General features: G+C 35.5%; 1 protein-coding gene across 2 annotated transcripts; it reads right to left on the reverse strand.

Moving 5' to 3' along the window:
* Positions 1–1782: 1782 nt before the first annotated feature.
* Positions 1783–8363, reverse strand: LOC119997811 (ADP-ribosylation factor 1). Of its 2 annotated transcripts, none has more exons than XM_038845012.1 (9): positions 8153–8363; positions 7852–7955; positions 7729–7767; positions 7391–7453; positions 5725–5743; positions 5387–5498; positions 4491–4538; positions 4256–4386; positions 1783–2090 (listed from the first exon to the last, which is right to left on the reverse strand). In XM_038845012.1, exons 2-9 carry the CDS (start codon positions 7952–7954, stop codon positions 2057–2059), a joined length of 549 nt encoding a protein of 182 aa, XP_038700940.1. In that variant the 5' UTR covers position 7955; positions 8153–8363; the 3' UTR covers positions 1783–2056. The 2 variants fall into 2 exon arrangements, with proteins under 2 accessions (XP_038700940.1, XP_038700939.1); XM_038845011.1 differs by having other exon boundaries at positions 7852–8056; positions 8153–8360.
* Positions 8364–18626: the final 10263 nt, after the last annotated feature.

Below are 18626 nucleotides of genomic sequence, written 5' to 3' on the forward strand. Positions count from 1 at the left end.
TTGCTTTAGTGTGACCATATTATGATTCATGATTCACGTTATAAACAAACAGGACAAAAACATCTGTGTCTTCTTTTTTTATTGTTCCCTCGACTCCTCTCTCCAGCTCATAATCTTTTCAATATCATCTAAATCTTCCGAATCCTAAAAGATAAGATCTAATGTGCTATATATATATATATATATGTGTGTGCGCGCGCTCTAATCATATGAATAACATGATTAAATAAAATTAATTTATTTAAACCTTGTTGGGATACAATGATAGGCTCATCCTTAAAAAGAGTAACTATGACTCAAACCGAAGATTTCGCATTAGATAATACTCGTGTTCATGGGGAAAGAGGGCTGTTATTCATAATATTTAATTGTCTTTTTTTATCAATTTAGGATTTTTTATGCCTGTTTGGCAAAGTTTATTTTAAAGGCTGTGTTTGATGAGACGGTTCGCAGAACAATCCCGCTTCGCGGGACCGCCTCACCAAACATCATAAAATTGAGAGCCGTTTTGATTTTGGCGTGGGACCCATGCCAAAAAGGCATGGTCCCACGCCTAATAGTGACTTATTTGTTTTTTTTTAATTTTTATGTTCTGTGGGTCCCAGAACTTGATATTAAATATTGATAAATTAATAATTACATTTATACATTAATAATAAATTAGTAATTATACTTATAAGTTAATAATTATGCTTATTAAATGGCTATTTAAATATTAAATTAAAGTAATTATAATTTTTTCATGATAAATTATACATATAAATTAATAATAATACAAATAAAATATATTTTACACAATTTAACCACTAAGAACAGTTAACAACTTTACTAAACACCTCACAGCTTATTTCATAGCTTTTTTTTCAAAGCTTAACAGTTAATATTGAAAATCAACACGACTCTGCCAAACACTTCAAATTGAAGATTATTTTAGAACTTATGTTTGTTCTTTTCATTTTTTTTTTGTTTCTTCCTTTTTATAAAGATAATATTATAAACTTTTTTTATTTTATCTTTTAAATTAAAATTAAATAGACTTTTTTTTTTTTTAAACTTATAAGCTAGTTTATGCTACAAGTTTCGTCAAACACCTGCTTTAAATTCATCCATCAAACGATAGCAGTGTAAGAAAAGGAAAACAAAATGGAAACGTAACTTGACAGATGCATTTCATATCATAGAATAATCCACAGCCAAAATTCGTTCCAAACATTCCCAGTTGAGATGTCAAAGAAATAGATCAAAAGAAATCATAAACATCACCGCCACCAAGAATTTTAGCTATCTACGAAAAGGATAGGGAAAATATCCCACCACTCGATGCTTCAATATATGATTTAGTAAATAAAAAAAAAATCCTTAAAATTCAAGCTCGTAAGGTTCCCTTTGGCCTTAGCCCCAGTCAATGATAATGATCCCCCGTTATTCATATTTCATGCATAACCAACTCAACAGTTACTCAGGTAAGAACTTGAAGATTGCTAATAGTGGTACTCCATACACAACCCAGTTGCTTTTATTTGCAAATACATTGACACATAGATAATGGATTAAAGCCACAGATTCACCTTATAACTGCTAAGGTAAAGGAGATCCCGGTTTCTTACAGCACAATCAACTTCGGAACAGTTCAATACACTTTATCACAGCAAAGCATCAGAACAACACTATCATATGGTTTTTCATTACCTAGAATGGTGATCCCAGCTTTTGCATGGAAGCAAATGTAAGATATAGTCTTAAATCATACTTGCATCTCGACTACAAAGAGCACAGAAAGGGTAAGCAGGAATAAAGCATTTTAAATGAACGAAAATACCAGGAATGACAAAAATAATAAAAGAAAAGATGCAAAAATCATAAGGAGAAACCGGTAAAATCATTTGATGAAAATTGTAGATGCAGATCAGTTGTCTATTATCACAGAAAATCAATAAACATCAGATGACAATTGCACCCATGAAGAAATTCATTATCACCGGCCATGCCAAGTAACCCTTTCTCTTCTGTCATTTAGCCTGAACACATAAACACACCTGATGCATCTCCAGGAAACTTAGCCACCCCCAGACTTGAGTGTGTTGCTCAACCTACATTAAGAAGTTACAACCTTCACTACACGCACTTACAAAAAAAAATAAAATAAAATAAAATACAAATGTGAAGAACTTTTTGAAAGTATGTTCATTTCAAAGAAGCAATTTGGTCTTGTGCCAGAAATATCGGCAACGTGATATCCTGACAGAGAGGACTTGTGGAAAAACATAGAAAACAACATTCATTTAGTTTTTATCGATTTGGAGAAGGCATATGATAGGGTACCTAAAGAAGTGACGAAGGGGCCTGGTTCTTGAGAAGGAGGGTTGCGATCAGCTACACCAATATATTTTAGGGACATGAATGAAGCGAGCAGCTAATGTAAAAAATAGAGGAGGATCTATAGAAGAATTCCCCATTACAATAGGTTTACACCAAGGGCCCTTGAGTCCTTTCTTGTCTGTCATAGTAATGGATGAGCCAACGATGCCAATTCAAATTTTGAAACATGGAGACAAACGTCGGAATCCAAAGGTTTTATGAAGTGTAAGTTTCGTAAGGGTTATAAGAAAGGAGGCGAGGAAGCAATTAAAATAGACGAGAAAGAAATACCTAAATCAAATGATTTTAAATATCTTGGGACAGTATATTCAGAAAGGAGACGAGGAAGCAATTAAAATAGAAGAGAAAAAAAACCTAAAGCAAATAATTTTAAATATCTTGGGACAATATATTCAGAACGATGGAGGGATCAAGAGAATGTAACAAATAGGATTAAGCTGGTTGCATGAAGTGGAAAAGTGCATTGGGCATTTTGTGCAACCAAAGAATTACCTTTAAGTTAGCAACTGAACAATTCCTTTTCGAGTTAAAAGTAACTTACTAATAACTTTCATAAGTCTGTAATGTATGTTGAATAGTTACGGGATGAAAATTGTATTTCAGCCCAATAATAATTCATGACATAGTGTTTAGTTTTCTTTTATGCTTCACACTGTCGTTAAAAAGTTAAATCTCACAACTGCTTGGGTTTTCCACTCCAGTTGGTGAGCAGAGTATGTCTGACTGGTAACTAAAAGAAATATGAAGAGCAAAGACTTCACCCTAAAAGGAAAGCTCCCTCTCTCCTCTCTTAATTCCAATAGGATCCCGTGAAACTACCTCATAACCTAAGTAGTTTGCGTTCCTGGGTAAATGGCTTTACAGTTACTGAATGGAGAAAGAACATCTATGGCAGAAGACTATTGCAACCAAAAACAGCCTTGACCACAAACGTTGGATTGCAGAAAGAGCAATGGATCCTAAGACCTAAGGGTGTTCAATTGTGGAAATAAATACCGCAAGGATGGGATCAATGAAAACAATTTAGTTCTATTGTCATGGGCAATGAAAAGAGTCCATTTCTTTTGCAGTGATCATAGTTACAAGCCTCAGCACAGCAGTATTTCAAACTCAACTTTTGTCAACCTTTAGTTATTTTCCCATCAACTCAACTTTTGCCAATTTACAGCGAGTTTCAAACTCAACTTTTGTCAATCGCTGTAAATTGGAAGAAGAAATGTTGTACATGAATCTTCATACCTAAATAAGTATTGCATAAGAGAGGAATATTTTTGACCTTACAGCAAGGATTATTTAGAGAGTTGAAATCGAGAAGAATAAAAAATTGGCATCTCAACTATGACAAGAATTTTAGAGACAGAATTGGACTGGGGCTTTTCAATAATATTTGGCCATGCAACATTGCATCCAAGTGTCATGCTCCATAAGAAATCAAGTAGAATGACACTTGATGCCTAATTTTTAAATCTTTTACTACCAGATCACACACCATTAGAAAGTCTGTTTGAACAAAGATTAAAAGGAAGCATAATTTTTCACAGGAGAAATTCCTATTGACAAAATTTATACGACCAAATGCACACACACATACGGAAAGAGAAACATAACACTGACCAATAAAAAATAAGGAACAATCAGAAGGGATCGTAATCAAGAGGTTAATATACTGCTTTGAAAGTCTTCTTGATGAAATTGAGAATAGCACCTTAAAATAAGTAGTTCTAGTGTCATGCGTATAATGTATTAAGACTGCTAGTGCCAGTGGAAAGTTCTAAGCTAATAATCCGGTAAATTTGTTATTAATGTCAAACTCTTTACCAGTTTCACTTTGTTCTTGAATGGGGATTATACCACTCACAATATCAGTAATTCTTACCAATCCAAGCCCTCAAAGAGGCCTTCTCCTTTTATGGCCGAAGTTTTAAAGATAGCCCATTGGCGATTTTTAATCTTGTGCAACTCCAAGGCCTCAGTTACCGCCGCATCATCGAGTGCACCAGGAAGATCCTGTATCGTCAAAAAATGAGAAAAATGTTTAGAGACAACTAAATAACAAATTCTACCTAGTGGAACAAATTATACAGCATAAACGAGAGCTCAATGGCACTCACTTGCTTGTTTGCAAAAATTAGGACAACGGCACCTTTTAACTCTTCCTCCTGTAAAAATGCTTAACAGTGTGAGTGTAAATCATCCTCTAAAATATATAGATTCAAAAGCATAAGGTTGAAGTAATAGGAACCTCCGATCATAGTCAATACCAGCGAACACATAAATAAGGGAATAACAGGACTGCGTACAACAAATTCAAAGTATAGTCATATAGAAAGAAATTGTGTTGAGCCAAAATTTTCTTTTCGAGCTACGAATTGAGCAAAATGTTCAAAACCTCAGAACAATAAATTCCACAATAGTTTTTCCAAAATACCAAATTTAAGAACTGAAGAGAGTATGTTTCACCTTATGGTTACCTTCTAAAGTAAACACTGACGTTACAAAATGCACAACAATCTTAGAAAAGAAACTTTCTAAGGGCTACCAAAAAGACCCTGCTTCATAACTTAGACAATGGCATTATAATATTCAATTCTGACACAACCATTAAACATTGTTGGATTAGGCTTTCTCCAACAAGTATCAACAGTATTTTCAATTGATAAGCATAAACATTCTTAGAAATGTGTGCTGGGAAAAAAATACAACAAAGTAAACTTTTTTTAATAACATAAAGTTTATGTTTTTTGTTTTCTTTTATCTCTGGCATTCCCAAATTTTCACACAGCTATCTCCTCTTCCTTTCCTTTTCCACCTTAAGAATTCCATAACTTCCATGCATCTCACATTTCCCTCTTTTCACTCCATAAATAAGAACTCAAATCCAAAAAAATTGTGTCTTTATATTAGTTACTTTTCCTTATTGTATACATAGAGTGAAAGGACATCACATCAACAAAGACATAGCTGTTGGCAATGAATGGCAATGTTGATAGCATAAACTAAAGTCTACCTCCAAAATCGCATGAAACTCTTCTTTAGCAATGACGAGCCTATCTGTGTCACTTGAGTCGACAACATAAATTATGGCTTGAGTATTTGGAAAATAACATCTCCAGTAAGGCCTGAGGAACAATGACAAATAAGCTGCCAGTAAGATTTTGTGAAGGCCTTAGAGAAATTCATCATTATCAAACCGTTTATCCAGAACAATATTGAGGTCTCATACTTTCAAGAGATCTTGAAATGGTAGTGTCATGGAGATCAGAGGTCCCACTCCCACAAGAACCTCGATATTAGAAACTCACAGAATTTAATATGAAGAAATACTATTTAAATTTTAAAGCATACCTGATACTTGTCTGCCCACCTGTGTTAACAAACAACAAAATTATGATCAGAGAAAAACCCGATAGATCAACCTCATAATCTAGAAATTTGTATATGTAAATAAGTACCCATTCCAAAGAGGCTAGAGTAGACACCCATTAGACGGATTTTTTGTCTGTGCATTTTTCATGTAAGACTATCTTATCATTTGTGTTAATGAAAATTATGGGGTGGAGGGATACCAAATAAGAGTGAATAGCAGCAATGACTATGACATAAAGAAAAAGCATCCGACTAGGATTCATGTATTCCAAGTTTCATAAATAGGTTGGTTTTTTTTTTTCAATGCGAAAAAGAAATAAATAGGTGCATTTATAATCCATAATGTCAAAGCTCTGTAGAACGTCAGGAAATTTGTATATGGCTGCAAAAACCAAACAAACGGGGTTTTTTTTAATCTAAAGTAATGGTAAAATTCCAAAGACGAGGGAACCTAGCAAATGAACATTCAGAAGAAAGCGGTCCATTCATGACCTCCAATTTACACTAGAAAATACCATTGATTTGTTTGTCATTTAGAATTACTGCGAATGCACATAGGAGAATGATAATCACATGAAAACTTTGAATTGGGCCAAATATAATAACATTAATAACATTAAAAGTCATGTAACCAGAAATACACTCAAACCACTGATTTGATTCTCAGTGTGATTCCTTTTTGCCAGTAATTAAATTATTACATATAGCCATAATTATGTGATGTTACAGAAGAGTGCCAAAACTCACATAATGAACAAACTTAGTGAATTCAGTAAATATAGAAAATGGATTCAAAGATACCCATCACAATTGGTTGCGTTAATGCACTTCCAAATAGTATGTCAAGCTTTTAGTTGCAGAAATTAGCAGCAGCAATATGTACACTTACTATCCACCTAAGACATATGATACCTACAGTGAAAATTAGCTATTCTCTATTTCATCTGTAAAACTGTCAACTATATACTTTGTGGAACTAAGTAGTGCAATTATTGAAACCATAGGATGAGAGGGAGAAATACATAGAGAAAAGGATTATGAATGAGAACAAGAAGTCTCCTGCATGTCAGAGAACAGAAAATGGGTATCCTGCTGCTGAAAATATATTGCCTAGTCACAACAACGAAAATAAGTCCCTTAACTTACCTACAGTTACTCAAAGGAGGTATCACATACCCTTACTAGTCAAGTCAAGGAAGGCAGGACATAGGAACTACTAGTCAAATAGTGATCTAATTTAATGACAATAGAATTTAATAGAATGCTTTCAACCCAATGTATTTGGAATGCTCCCAACACAGTTTATTTAATCATAACACCCTTACTAACAGCAGTTAAGAAATATGTTCAATTGATAATGCCACTGATACATTAAAAAAGACCGTCAATTCAAAATATCAATAACCCAATCCACAAACCCCCCATACTCATCATCAAATTTCCTAATCTGCCCAGATTCCAATCAAATCAAAGCTACTTTTATGTTTTCTTGATAGCAAAGACCATTTAAATTTACTGTTGATAACAGAAAGAGTAGTTTTATCCACCTTTAAAGAGATTCCATAATTTCAAGCAATTAACAGGAACGTAGTAAAAATTTGGCAAAGATATTTAATGTACACATGAAGGTGGAACATTGACATACCTAGATCCCAGACTTGGAACTTAATATTGTTGTACTGCACTGTTTCCACATTGAATCCAATTGCTGCAACAAAAGATTTGCACGAGGAAATTAATCAAGCAGCATATGTGAACATTATAACACATTAAACCACAAAATCACTCATTTCAAAACATTACCGAGCCACTCTCAAACAAAATTATACGATCATGCAATAACAAAATATATTATGTCCTAACACATTATTTTGTTCCTCTCAACATATTTGGTGATCACCAAATATCTATCAGTTCCAATTTCTTCCTCAGCAACGAGACAAATAACAAAATTGAATCACTTAGAAAAGAAAGATAACCTACTTGGAATTGTGGAGACAACTTCACCCATCTGCAGCCGATCTACGTCAAATCCAAACCCACCAAGAGTCACTAAATATCAATCCGAAAAGAAAATGCTATCGGAGAGAATCAAAAACCACTTACAAAGAATCGTGGTTTTTCCGGCATTGTCGAGGCCGAGGACAAGGATCCGAGCCTCTTTATTGCCGAAGATCGAAGAGAACATTCGAGTAAACAGAATACCCATCCTTGCGAAAAAAAGAAGAAGCGGAATCTCAGTACGTGAGAGGAATCAGATTTGAACTAACACAATTCAGATCAGATCTGCAAAGCAGAGCCCCGTTCCTCCCTGCACAAGCAACATCGTTAGTGCACCGCACTCCACAGATGCATTAACACACACGTATCAACATGTATAGACGTGTTTCCGAGACCGGAGAAGTACCTGAAGAGAAAAGGAAGGCCTCTCCTTGCGAGGAGTGCCGTGAATTTGGTGGTCAAATTAGAAATTCGAGAAGTTGAGAGGAGGTCGAATATGGTGTTTATCAATTTCTCTTTAAGACTCAGAGAGCACAAAAGGACATGTAAACGCTAACAGAGGAAGCAACATCGGAGGGGAATGCGAGTCTCTCTTCTTCCCATTCCGCAATGCGTTACCTTTCGGGTTTTTCGGAAAAGTAACACTTTTTTAAACCAAATTTTAAAAACTAACCCACTTTTTTAAAAACATGAAATCTAACACTTTTTTGTTTTTTTCTGACTGAAATACCCTTATCACATACCACAATACACATCAATGCCACTCACATCCCACAGCAGACAGAGACATCCGTAACCCATCGAGAAAAACCAAAATCCGATTTACCGAAACTCCATTCCTGACATTTACCGGTGTTTATTTGCCGCACCAAATCTTCGGGTGTTTCTTCAAGAGGTCTGGGGTTTAGGCTTGGGCATTCTTCAGCCTTATCGGCGTTCCCATCGCTGCCGTCATTCTTGCTCTATATCGACATTAATAACCCCAAGTGAGTGATTTTTAAGTTCGCATGGTATATAGGCTTCGTTAGAACTCTCTTACCTTGCATTCAATCGTATACACACCATATTCATTTGATTTAGTTTATGTTCTTCTTCCAGTATTTGTTGAGATTTGTTCGAGTTTTTGTTTATTGATGTTCGAGTATTTTTGTAGATCTGTTCGAGTATGTACTGATAGATGTTCAAGTGAGATATGTTCGAGTATATACCGATATATCTGTTCGAGTATTAGTTGAGATATGTTCGAGTATTTACCGATAGATGTTCGAGTTTTTGTTTATTGATGTTCGAGTATTTTTGTAGATATGTTCGAGTGAGATCTGTTCGGGTATTTACCGATATATCTGTTCGAGTATTTGTTGAGATCTGTTCGAGTATTTACCGATATATCTGTTCGAGTATTAGTTGATATCTGTTCGAGTATTTATCGATATATCTGTTCGAGTTTTTGTTTATTGATGTTCGAGTATTTGTTGACTTCACAGAATGATAAAGGAAATATTTGATAAAAATTGACATTAGGTGAAATAAACTCTAACGTGCCCATGTAAGGATTACATCGTTTATGTCATTCATTGCAGTTCCAACATGGGCTGCAAGGTCCAAAAGGGACTCTTGTAGCCGATAAGCATTTTGGCCTCGAGCGTGACCCCATGCATTGTCACGAATTCCGATCAATGCATCCCTCACTGAACGGAGCACGTCCGTGTAGGACTGGTTACGTTCATATTCGTTCTGAAGGTTGCTTTCGGCTTCCTTCAGTAGTTCTTTCAACCCTTCAATGGAGTTCTCAGGATTTTCTCTATATAACTCCTCAGATACAGTGAATATGTCGACGATAGGGTCTTGAGGCTCCTCGGTGTTCGTCGAAGTGGAACCTTTCTCTTGGACCCCTGTCTTCTTTGAAGAAGACGGGTCTTCAGTCTTTGCTCTCTTTGGAGGAATGGGGTCTTCCTCTTCATTTATTGCTCTCTTTGAAGAAGTTCGATGAGAAGAACTCATTTTAGATCGAGATGGGTGATCTTTGATTTAAGAGGATAAAGGATGACCTTAAACAGTTTCTTCCTATGTCCTATTTATAGTTGAAGGAACAACGTTCTAATAAGTGGGCAGTTATTTTAAAAGAACGTGGGGAAGCTAAAACGGTTACTACTCGAACTCTTCAAATTCTATGAATTAAATTTGAACCTAAATGATTCGAGTAATATGTGATATGTGTTCGAGTATTTTGTTACACATGTTCGAGTAATATGTGTATGTGTTCGAGTATATTGTTACACATATTCGAGTATCTTTCATATGTGTTCGAGTATTTTGTTACACATGTTCGAGTAATATGTGATATGTGTTCGAGTATATTGTTACACATGTTCGAGTATATTGTTACACATATTCGAGTATCTTTCATATGTGTTCGAGTATTTTGTTACACATGTTCGAGTAATATGTGATATGTGTTCGAGTATATTGTTACACATGTTCGAGTATCTTTCATATGTGTTCGAGTATATTGTTACACATGTTCGAGTATCTTTCATATGTGTTCGAGTATTTTGTTACATATGTTCGTCTATTATTGGATATATGTTCGAGTATTTACTTATATCTGTTCGAATATTATTTGATATATGTTCGAGTAATATGTGATATGTGTTCGAGTATTTTGTTACACATGTTCGAGTAATATGTGATGTGTTCGAGTATTTTGTTACACATGTTCGAGTAATATGTGATATGTGTTCGAGTATTTTGTTACACATGTTCGAGTAATATGTGATATATGTTCGAGTATATTGTTACACATGTTCGAGTATCTTTCATATGTGTTTGAGTATTTTGTTACATATGTTCGAGTATTATTTGATATATGTTCGAGTTTTATGTGATATATGCTCGAGTATTATGGATGTGTGTTCGAGTAAATATTTCAACAGGTTAAATATTACAACAGATATTAAATGAAACAAATAATGTAACGGAAATATAAATTTTATTTATAAAATTTTTTATTACAACCTAACTCCAGATGTTCAATTTTTCACTTATTTTATCTAAAACCTCGTTGATCAAAACAGATAGATCAAGGAGGGAGTCCTGGAGTTTATGGGTGTCCTGCTCCATAGCTCGCTTCTCAGCTAGCTCATGGAGCTGGGACAATGAACTCCCAGCAGATTGGAGAGCTTTAGTAAGCTCTGCAATCTTAGCTTCGTGATCTTCTAGGTCTTCATATGCCTCCTCCAGTTCCTTCCTCAAGGTGTTGACAGCAGTCCGAGAGGATGTCATATTATACAAAAAGAAGATTTCTCTTTTCGGTTGATGTATATCTTTCCCGTAGATAGTGCTATATATATAGGAATAATCCTAAGTATTAACTCAACTGTATTTAATGCTTATCAAAAATCGAAACGTCATAATTAATATTAAACATTAAATCTCAACTAATCCCACGCGTTTTGAAAAGATAAACATAGAAAATTGGAAAACGTACCACTAATAACCATTAAAGATAAGGGTAATATCACTTTTATCCGGATAATAGTATTTAAAAATATGGCTTATTTTTTATTATATATGTTCGAGTGTTTTATGATATCTGTTCGAGTATTATATTACATATGTTCGAGTGTTTTAGGATAACTGTTCGAGTGTTTATGATATGTGTTCGAGTATTATATTACATATGTTCGAGTGTTTTAGTATAACTGTTTGAGTATTTTAGGATATCTGTTCAAGTGTTGTATTACATATGTTCGAGTATTATAGGATATCTGTTCGAGTGTGTATGATATCTGTCCGAGTGTTTATTGTTTGATAGTGCTATGTATATAGGAATAATCCTAAGTATTAACTCCACTGTATTTAATGCTTATCAAAAATCGAAACGTCATAATTAATATTAAACATTAAATCTCAACTAATAACCAATAAAGATAAACATAGAAATCAAATGTCTCGCACGCGTTTTGAAAAGACAAACATAGAAAATCAAATGTCCCCCAAGCGTTTTGAAAAGATAAACATAGAAAATCGGAAAACGTACAACTAATAACCATTAAAGAGAAGGGTAATATCACTTTTATCCAAATAATATTATTTAAAAATATGGCTTATTTTTTATTATATATGTTCGAGTATTTTAGGATATCTGTTCGAGTGTTTAGGATATCTGTTCGAGTGTTTAGGAGACCTGTTCGAGTGTTTTAGGAGATTTGTTCGAGTGTTTAGGATATCTGTTCGAGTGTTTTAGGATAACTGTTCGAGTGTTTATGATATCTGTCAGAGTGTTAATGATATCTGTTCGAGTGTTTTAGGAGATCTGTTCGAGTGTTTAGGATATCTGTTCGAGTGTTTTAGGATAACTGTCCGAGTGTTAATGATATCTGTTCAAGTGTTTTCTTTGATATGTTCGAGTATTTAAGGATATCTGTTCGAGTGTTTTGTTTGATATGTTCGAGTGTTTGAAGGGATATGTTCGAGTATTTTATGATATCTGTTCGAGTATTAGATGCCATCTGTTCGAGTGTTTTTTTGATACGTTCGAGTGTTTGAAGATATCTGTTCGAGTATTCTATTATATATGTTCGAGTTGTTTATGATGTTTGTTCGAGTTTTCAAGTTCTTGCAATTTTGTTTTTCAGGAATGGGTGTGGTTGACCTTGTTGTTATATACGGCGGAGATTGGGAATTTTCAGGAGGAATTTACAAATTCATTGGTGGTACTGGGAAAGGTTTTGTTGTGAATGAGTCCATTTCCTATGAGGATTTTTTGGAGAAGATATACAAGATTACGGGAATTGATCGAACTTCAAATGAGTTGCTCATGAAATTTGTATATAACACACATTTCCATATGGAACCGTTGGTTGTTAGCAATGAAGATGACTTGCAATTCTTCTTACGACAGAATGATGATGCACGGCGACCTGACGCTTCACGGAAACCGGGTACCCCACTATGTATAACAGTAAGACCAAAAGAACATCAACAGTTTCATTCGCAGGATGCAAGTTATGTTCCAGAAACTCAACCTTTTGTTGGACGTGCCAGAAATCGGATTGATGATTTTCCTAGTTTAAGCCAATTCGAAGAAGATTTTGATGCTGTTAGAGATGGCCAGGGTCGAGAAGATAATATTAATGATGAATACGATGATGACATTCCTTTTGTTGGAGGTGCAAGTTATGTTCCAGAAACTCAACCTTTTGTTGTTGATGATGTTGCTGCAACTAATGATCCTAATACGCAGACGGGTGAGAACATTCAGGTTGGGCAATATAGTGGGAGCAATACTATTGACCTCAACAGCGAATCATCTGATACGTTTGATGTGGGGGTGATTTTTACAAACAAGAAAGAGTTGCATAAGCATATATCCCTCTATGCTATTAAGAAGAATTTTCAATTCAGGGTGACGAGGTCGACGAAGTCTTTGCTTGTGGTCGAGTGTCTTGCAAGTGGATGCCAATGGCGTATGAGAGGTATAAAGCTAAAAGAAACTGAACTTTTTCTTGTGAAAAAATTCAATGATACTCACACATGTTCGTTGGAATTTGTGAATCATGGGCACAAGCAAGCATCAGGAAGGGTGATTGGTGATTGCATCAGGGCCAGATATGAAGGTGTTGGGCGTGTTTACAGACCAAATGACATAATTCAGGATATTAGAAGAGAATATGGCATTAATATTACCTATGATAAGGCATGGAGGGCTAGAGAATGTGCGCTTTATTCTCTTCGTGGTTCACCGGAAGAATCATTTGCTTACTTACCCCATTATTGTGCTGTATTGGAGAATAATAACCCTGGTACAATTACTCATATTGAGTCTGATGATGATAATCGATTCAAGTATTTTTTCATGGCAATTGGTGCAAGCTTACGTGGATTTCATAGTTCAATGCGCCCTGTTATCGTCGTTGATGGCACCCATTTGAAGGGTAAGTATTTGGGTACACTTTTTGTGGCAACTGCTTTGGATGGAAATGAGCAAATTTATCCGGTTGCTTTTGGCATTGGTGATTCTGAGAATAATGCATCTTGGCAATGGTTTTTTGAAAAATTACGGGATGCCATTACAGTTGAAGACTTCTCACGGTTATGTATCATTTCAGACAGAAATCCTAGCATTGATAGGGCAGTTTCACTTGTATTGCCTGGTTCATTTCATGGCGCATGTATCGTCCATATCCAACGAAACATGAAGGCGAAAGGGTTCAACGAATCTATCATCCCTATATATCTTAAAGCTGCTAAGGTGTATCGAACATCTGAATTCGAGCATTTAATGAATCAGTTGCGTAATGTCGACGGAGGTAGACCTTATGCTTATTTAGTTGAAGCTGGTTTCCATAGGTGGTCTAGAGCACTGTCTTCTGGTAAGAGATATAGTATCATGACGACGAACATTGCAGAGTGCTTGAATGCTATACTACGAGATGCTCGAAGTTTGCCGATTACAATGCTAGTTGAACAATTGCGTGCCAAATTGCAGGAATGGTTCAGTGCTCGTCGTAATAACGCAGCATCTGTCACGTCTTACCTATGTTGCGAGTGTGACAAGGAAGTTAGAAAGAGAAGCAATAGGTCACAACGACTAAATGTTCAACCGATAAGCCATAGTGAGTACTATGTACGAGATGGTGATCAAGATGGACAGGTTGATCTGCAAAACAAGACATGTTCATGCCGTGTGTTTGATCTTGACCAACTTCCTTGTGTACACGCATTGGCTGCATGTCGAGTTCGGAACATATCTTTTAATTCCTTGTGTTCTCCGTACTATACGAATGAGGCCCTAATGTTAGCTTATGCTGAAGCTATATACCCAGTAACTATTGAGGATCAACGCAAAGTTAGCGAGGACAACGTATTGCTCCCACCGGCGACTAGACGTCAAGGGGGGAGGCCAAGACAACGAAGGATCCCATCATCTGGTGAAACTATAGCAGTGAGGATATGTTCCCGGTGTCGACAGCGAGGTCATAATCGTCAAACATGCAAAGAGCCAATCGCATTGACTCCAACATCATAGATGTAACATGCATTGACTCCAACATCATAGATGTAACATGCTTTGACTCCAACATCATTAATGTTATGATTTTTGATAAATTCATTAATCAGTTAACTGTATTACTCGAACAGAATCAATGTATTACTCCAACAGTTAAATGTTTTACTCGAATAGCCTGGACAATTACTCGAAATGGGCCATCATTTACTCGAATAGACTCAACAAATACTCGAACATGTGCCACCAATTACTCGAATAGACCCAAGAAATACGCTAAATGGTACACCTATATACTCGAATATACTCAACAAATGCTCGAACATGTGAATTACTCGATCATTTAATAGGTTACTCGAACATGTGAATATTATATTACTCGATCAAATAAGAAAAGTACTCGAACAAATATACATTATAGTATATTACTCGATGATAATAGGTAATTACTCGAACAAATGTACCTTGCATTACTCGAACCAATATTTGTATTACACTGAGTTATATACAATTTAATAGGATGAAAATAAATATTTACAAAAGTAAGTTAAAAATGTTGTCCGTATGACTCGATTGCGAATTTCCTCCTGTAAAACATCATGTCTGTCTGATTAATAAGTTGTATTGGCATTCCTGCACTCAATACCTCTATAAATTTTATTGTGAACATCCCACAATCTCCCCTGTAAAACATAAGATAGCATATATGTTACAAAAATATATAAACGTTAACCACCATGAAAAATTTATCTAACACTGGAAACATTTACCCGGTCTCTTGCTGAGGAACAACTTGCAATCTATGAGCAGGCCGTGGGGCGACTCCTGCATCAATCCCACCCAAACGAAGGATGTATGGCAACATAGTCCTCAACGGTTTCATATGATTATTGCAATCCTCCTTGCTGGTGATTGAAATTTTGGGATCATATACATTGATCCATTTGTTGCCAACTTCAACCTCAATTGCAACCCAATGGATATTTCTCCAGTTCATGGGAAAGTAAATGTAATCTACACCATTCAATGGTATGGACCCTTCAGGGTTTTTTCCAGAAATATAGTGCTCAAAGACTTCATGTTTGTCCCATTCTCCAACATTATGAGGATCTTTAGTGAACTCATTAAAGTGGGATTCAACTGATACCTGTAAAATGTACTATATTATTTTTTCTCAAATACTCGAACATCCGACTAAACTACTCGAACATGTGAAATAAAATACTCGAACATATGAAATAAAAATACTTGAACATCCGACTAGAATACTCGAACATGTGAATTAAAATACTCGAACAACTGACTAAAAAACTCGATCATGTATCTTAAAAAACTCGAACATGTGAAATAAAATACTCGAACATCCGACTAAACTACTCGAACATGTGAATTAAAATACTCGAACAACTGACTAAAAAACTCGATCATGTATCTTAAAAAACTCGAACATGTGAAATAAAATACTCGAACATCCGACTAAACTACTCGAACATGTGAATTAAAATACTCGAACAACTGACTAAAAAACTCGATCATGTATCTTAAAAAACTCGAACATGTGAAATAAAATACTCGAACATATGAAATAAAAATACTCGAACATCCGACTAAACTACTCGAACATGTGAATTAAAATACTCGAACAACTGACTAAAAAACTCGATCATGTATCTTAAAAAACTCGAACATGTGAAATAAAATACTCGAACATATGAAATAAAAATACTCGAACATCCGACTAAAATACTCGAACATATGAAATAAAATACTCAAACATCCGACTAAAATACTCGAACATGTGAACTAATATACTCGAACATCAAGTTCAACAACTCGAACATCTAACAAACATACTCGAACACATATATAAAATACTTACAGTGAATATAGTGTCCAACATCACAACCTTCTTCTTGAATATGGCAGGGTATTGCTTGATCCTCTTCATGAGGAGGTACATTGCGACGTCCATATGCTACAAAATCAAAGATAACTATAAGTAACTATTACGAATAATTTTTTTTTTAAATATGGTTATATATATGTTACCTGGTCTGTCAACCAGTAATCGGGTGTCATTGCGTTGATAAACCAATTTTTGTATAACTTCTTTCCACCAACAACCAAATAAGATGTATCCTCAGCCCTGTTTCTTACCCATGCTTCAAATCCTTGTCTCCAAAGAGTCGAATACGACCTCTTTAAATTGATTGGCCAAGGACCATCAATATTTTGGTTGGTGCTTCTTTCTTGTGATTGACACTCTGTTCGCATTGGATTATATATATTTACACGTCTCGATGTGGAACCTCTTTTTCTTCCCCGTGTAAATGTGTACTTGGCTTTTGGAATCTCTTCAACTCCAATTGAACTTTTGTCTGTCATTGGCTGTTCAAACACTTGTTCTGTGAGATCCATCAATCCAGCAACTACGGCTGCATCCTCAACATCATCGGCATGTCTAACAGGGGAAACTGTCTTTCCCTCATTGTCCTCCTCCTCTTTATCCGCATCATACGTTTCCTCCTGGTCCTCTTTTTTATCCTCATCATGCGTTCCCTCATCATTCTTTTCACCCTCATCATCCTTTTCACCCTCATCCTTTCCCTCGTCATCCTTTTCACCCTCATCATCCTTTCCCTCGTCATCCTTTCCCTCGTCATCCTTTTCACCCTCATCATCCTTTCCCTCATCCTCATTCTCATCCTTTTCATCCTGATTTCCATCCTTATCCTCCTTTTTCTCCCAATTTCCTTTTAACACTGGCAGACCTTCGTAAATTGCCTTGGTAGTCTAAAAAAAACCAGTAATGCTTTCAACAATTTCCTTTTTCATGTCCAAAAGTTGACCACCATGCTCTCCCAACTTCTGCTCTATGGCATCGAACTTGGCCTTCAATATCAAATTCCCTCCAGCTTTATGTGCATGTGCATGCTCGATGTGATCATCCCTTCTCTTTGTTCTTTTCTCTTTTCTCATTTTTTCTTCAACATTAACATTGTAATCCCTCCTTCTCTTAGTTCTTCTCTCTTTTCTCTGTTTCTCTTCTTCATCTTCTTCAGACTTATCTCTGCTTCTTTTAATTTCTCTTTTCTTAATTCTCTTCATAACCTCCCTAACATAATCCTTCTCCAGCTCAGCCTCCGTTGGCACTAGAGCATCATGAACCTCAATCTGTGAAGATTAAAACAAAGTGATGAGTGAAATTAGAACACCAAAATACAAATACTCGAACATCAACCTACAACTACTCGAACATGTTACTATAAATACTCAACTATAAAACTACAAATACTCGAACATAAGACTAAAACTACCCGAACAACAAATTTTATTAAACATTTTAACTTCACTAACCTTTATCAGTTCAAATACATCTGACACGATGTCATCTGAAGTAGGGGTTTGATTCCCTGAGTACTTGAGTATTCTGGGGTGTGTTTCACCACATTTGGTGGCATACCTCTGGGCTATAATGGGTACAATTTCATACGCCCAAATCTTCAAATAATCAAAAAAAATATTGGTAAACTATTATTACAATAAATAATAAACAGAACACAAATAGAATGATCTTTTTTTTTTTACCTGGAGTACTATTGGCATTCCATAAAGGCTGTATGTCTCCTTTGCCTTACCCTTACTCAAGTATTTTTCAGCCCTTCCAATCATGGCACATGCAAGAGAGGTAGCAGTACGTTCGTAGCAAACGCTTCCCCATGGATATTGGTTGAAGGCATCCAAATCATCCACAAGTTGGAGCCACTTAATATTAATGGCATTTCTTCTCTCTCTAGGCATCAATACAGACTCAACAAAATACACCAAAGCTAACTTCAAAGCATCATGAGCATTATCACATTTATCGAAT

The sequence above is a fragment of the Tripterygium wilfordii genome, chromosome 4 (genome assembly GCF_013401445.1).
Source record: "Tripterygium wilfordii isolate XIE 37 chromosome 4, ASM1340144v1, whole genome shotgun sequence".
Classification (NCBI taxonomy): domain Eukaryota; kingdom Viridiplantae; phylum Streptophyta; class Magnoliopsida; order Celastrales; family Celastraceae; genus Tripterygium; species Tripterygium wilfordii.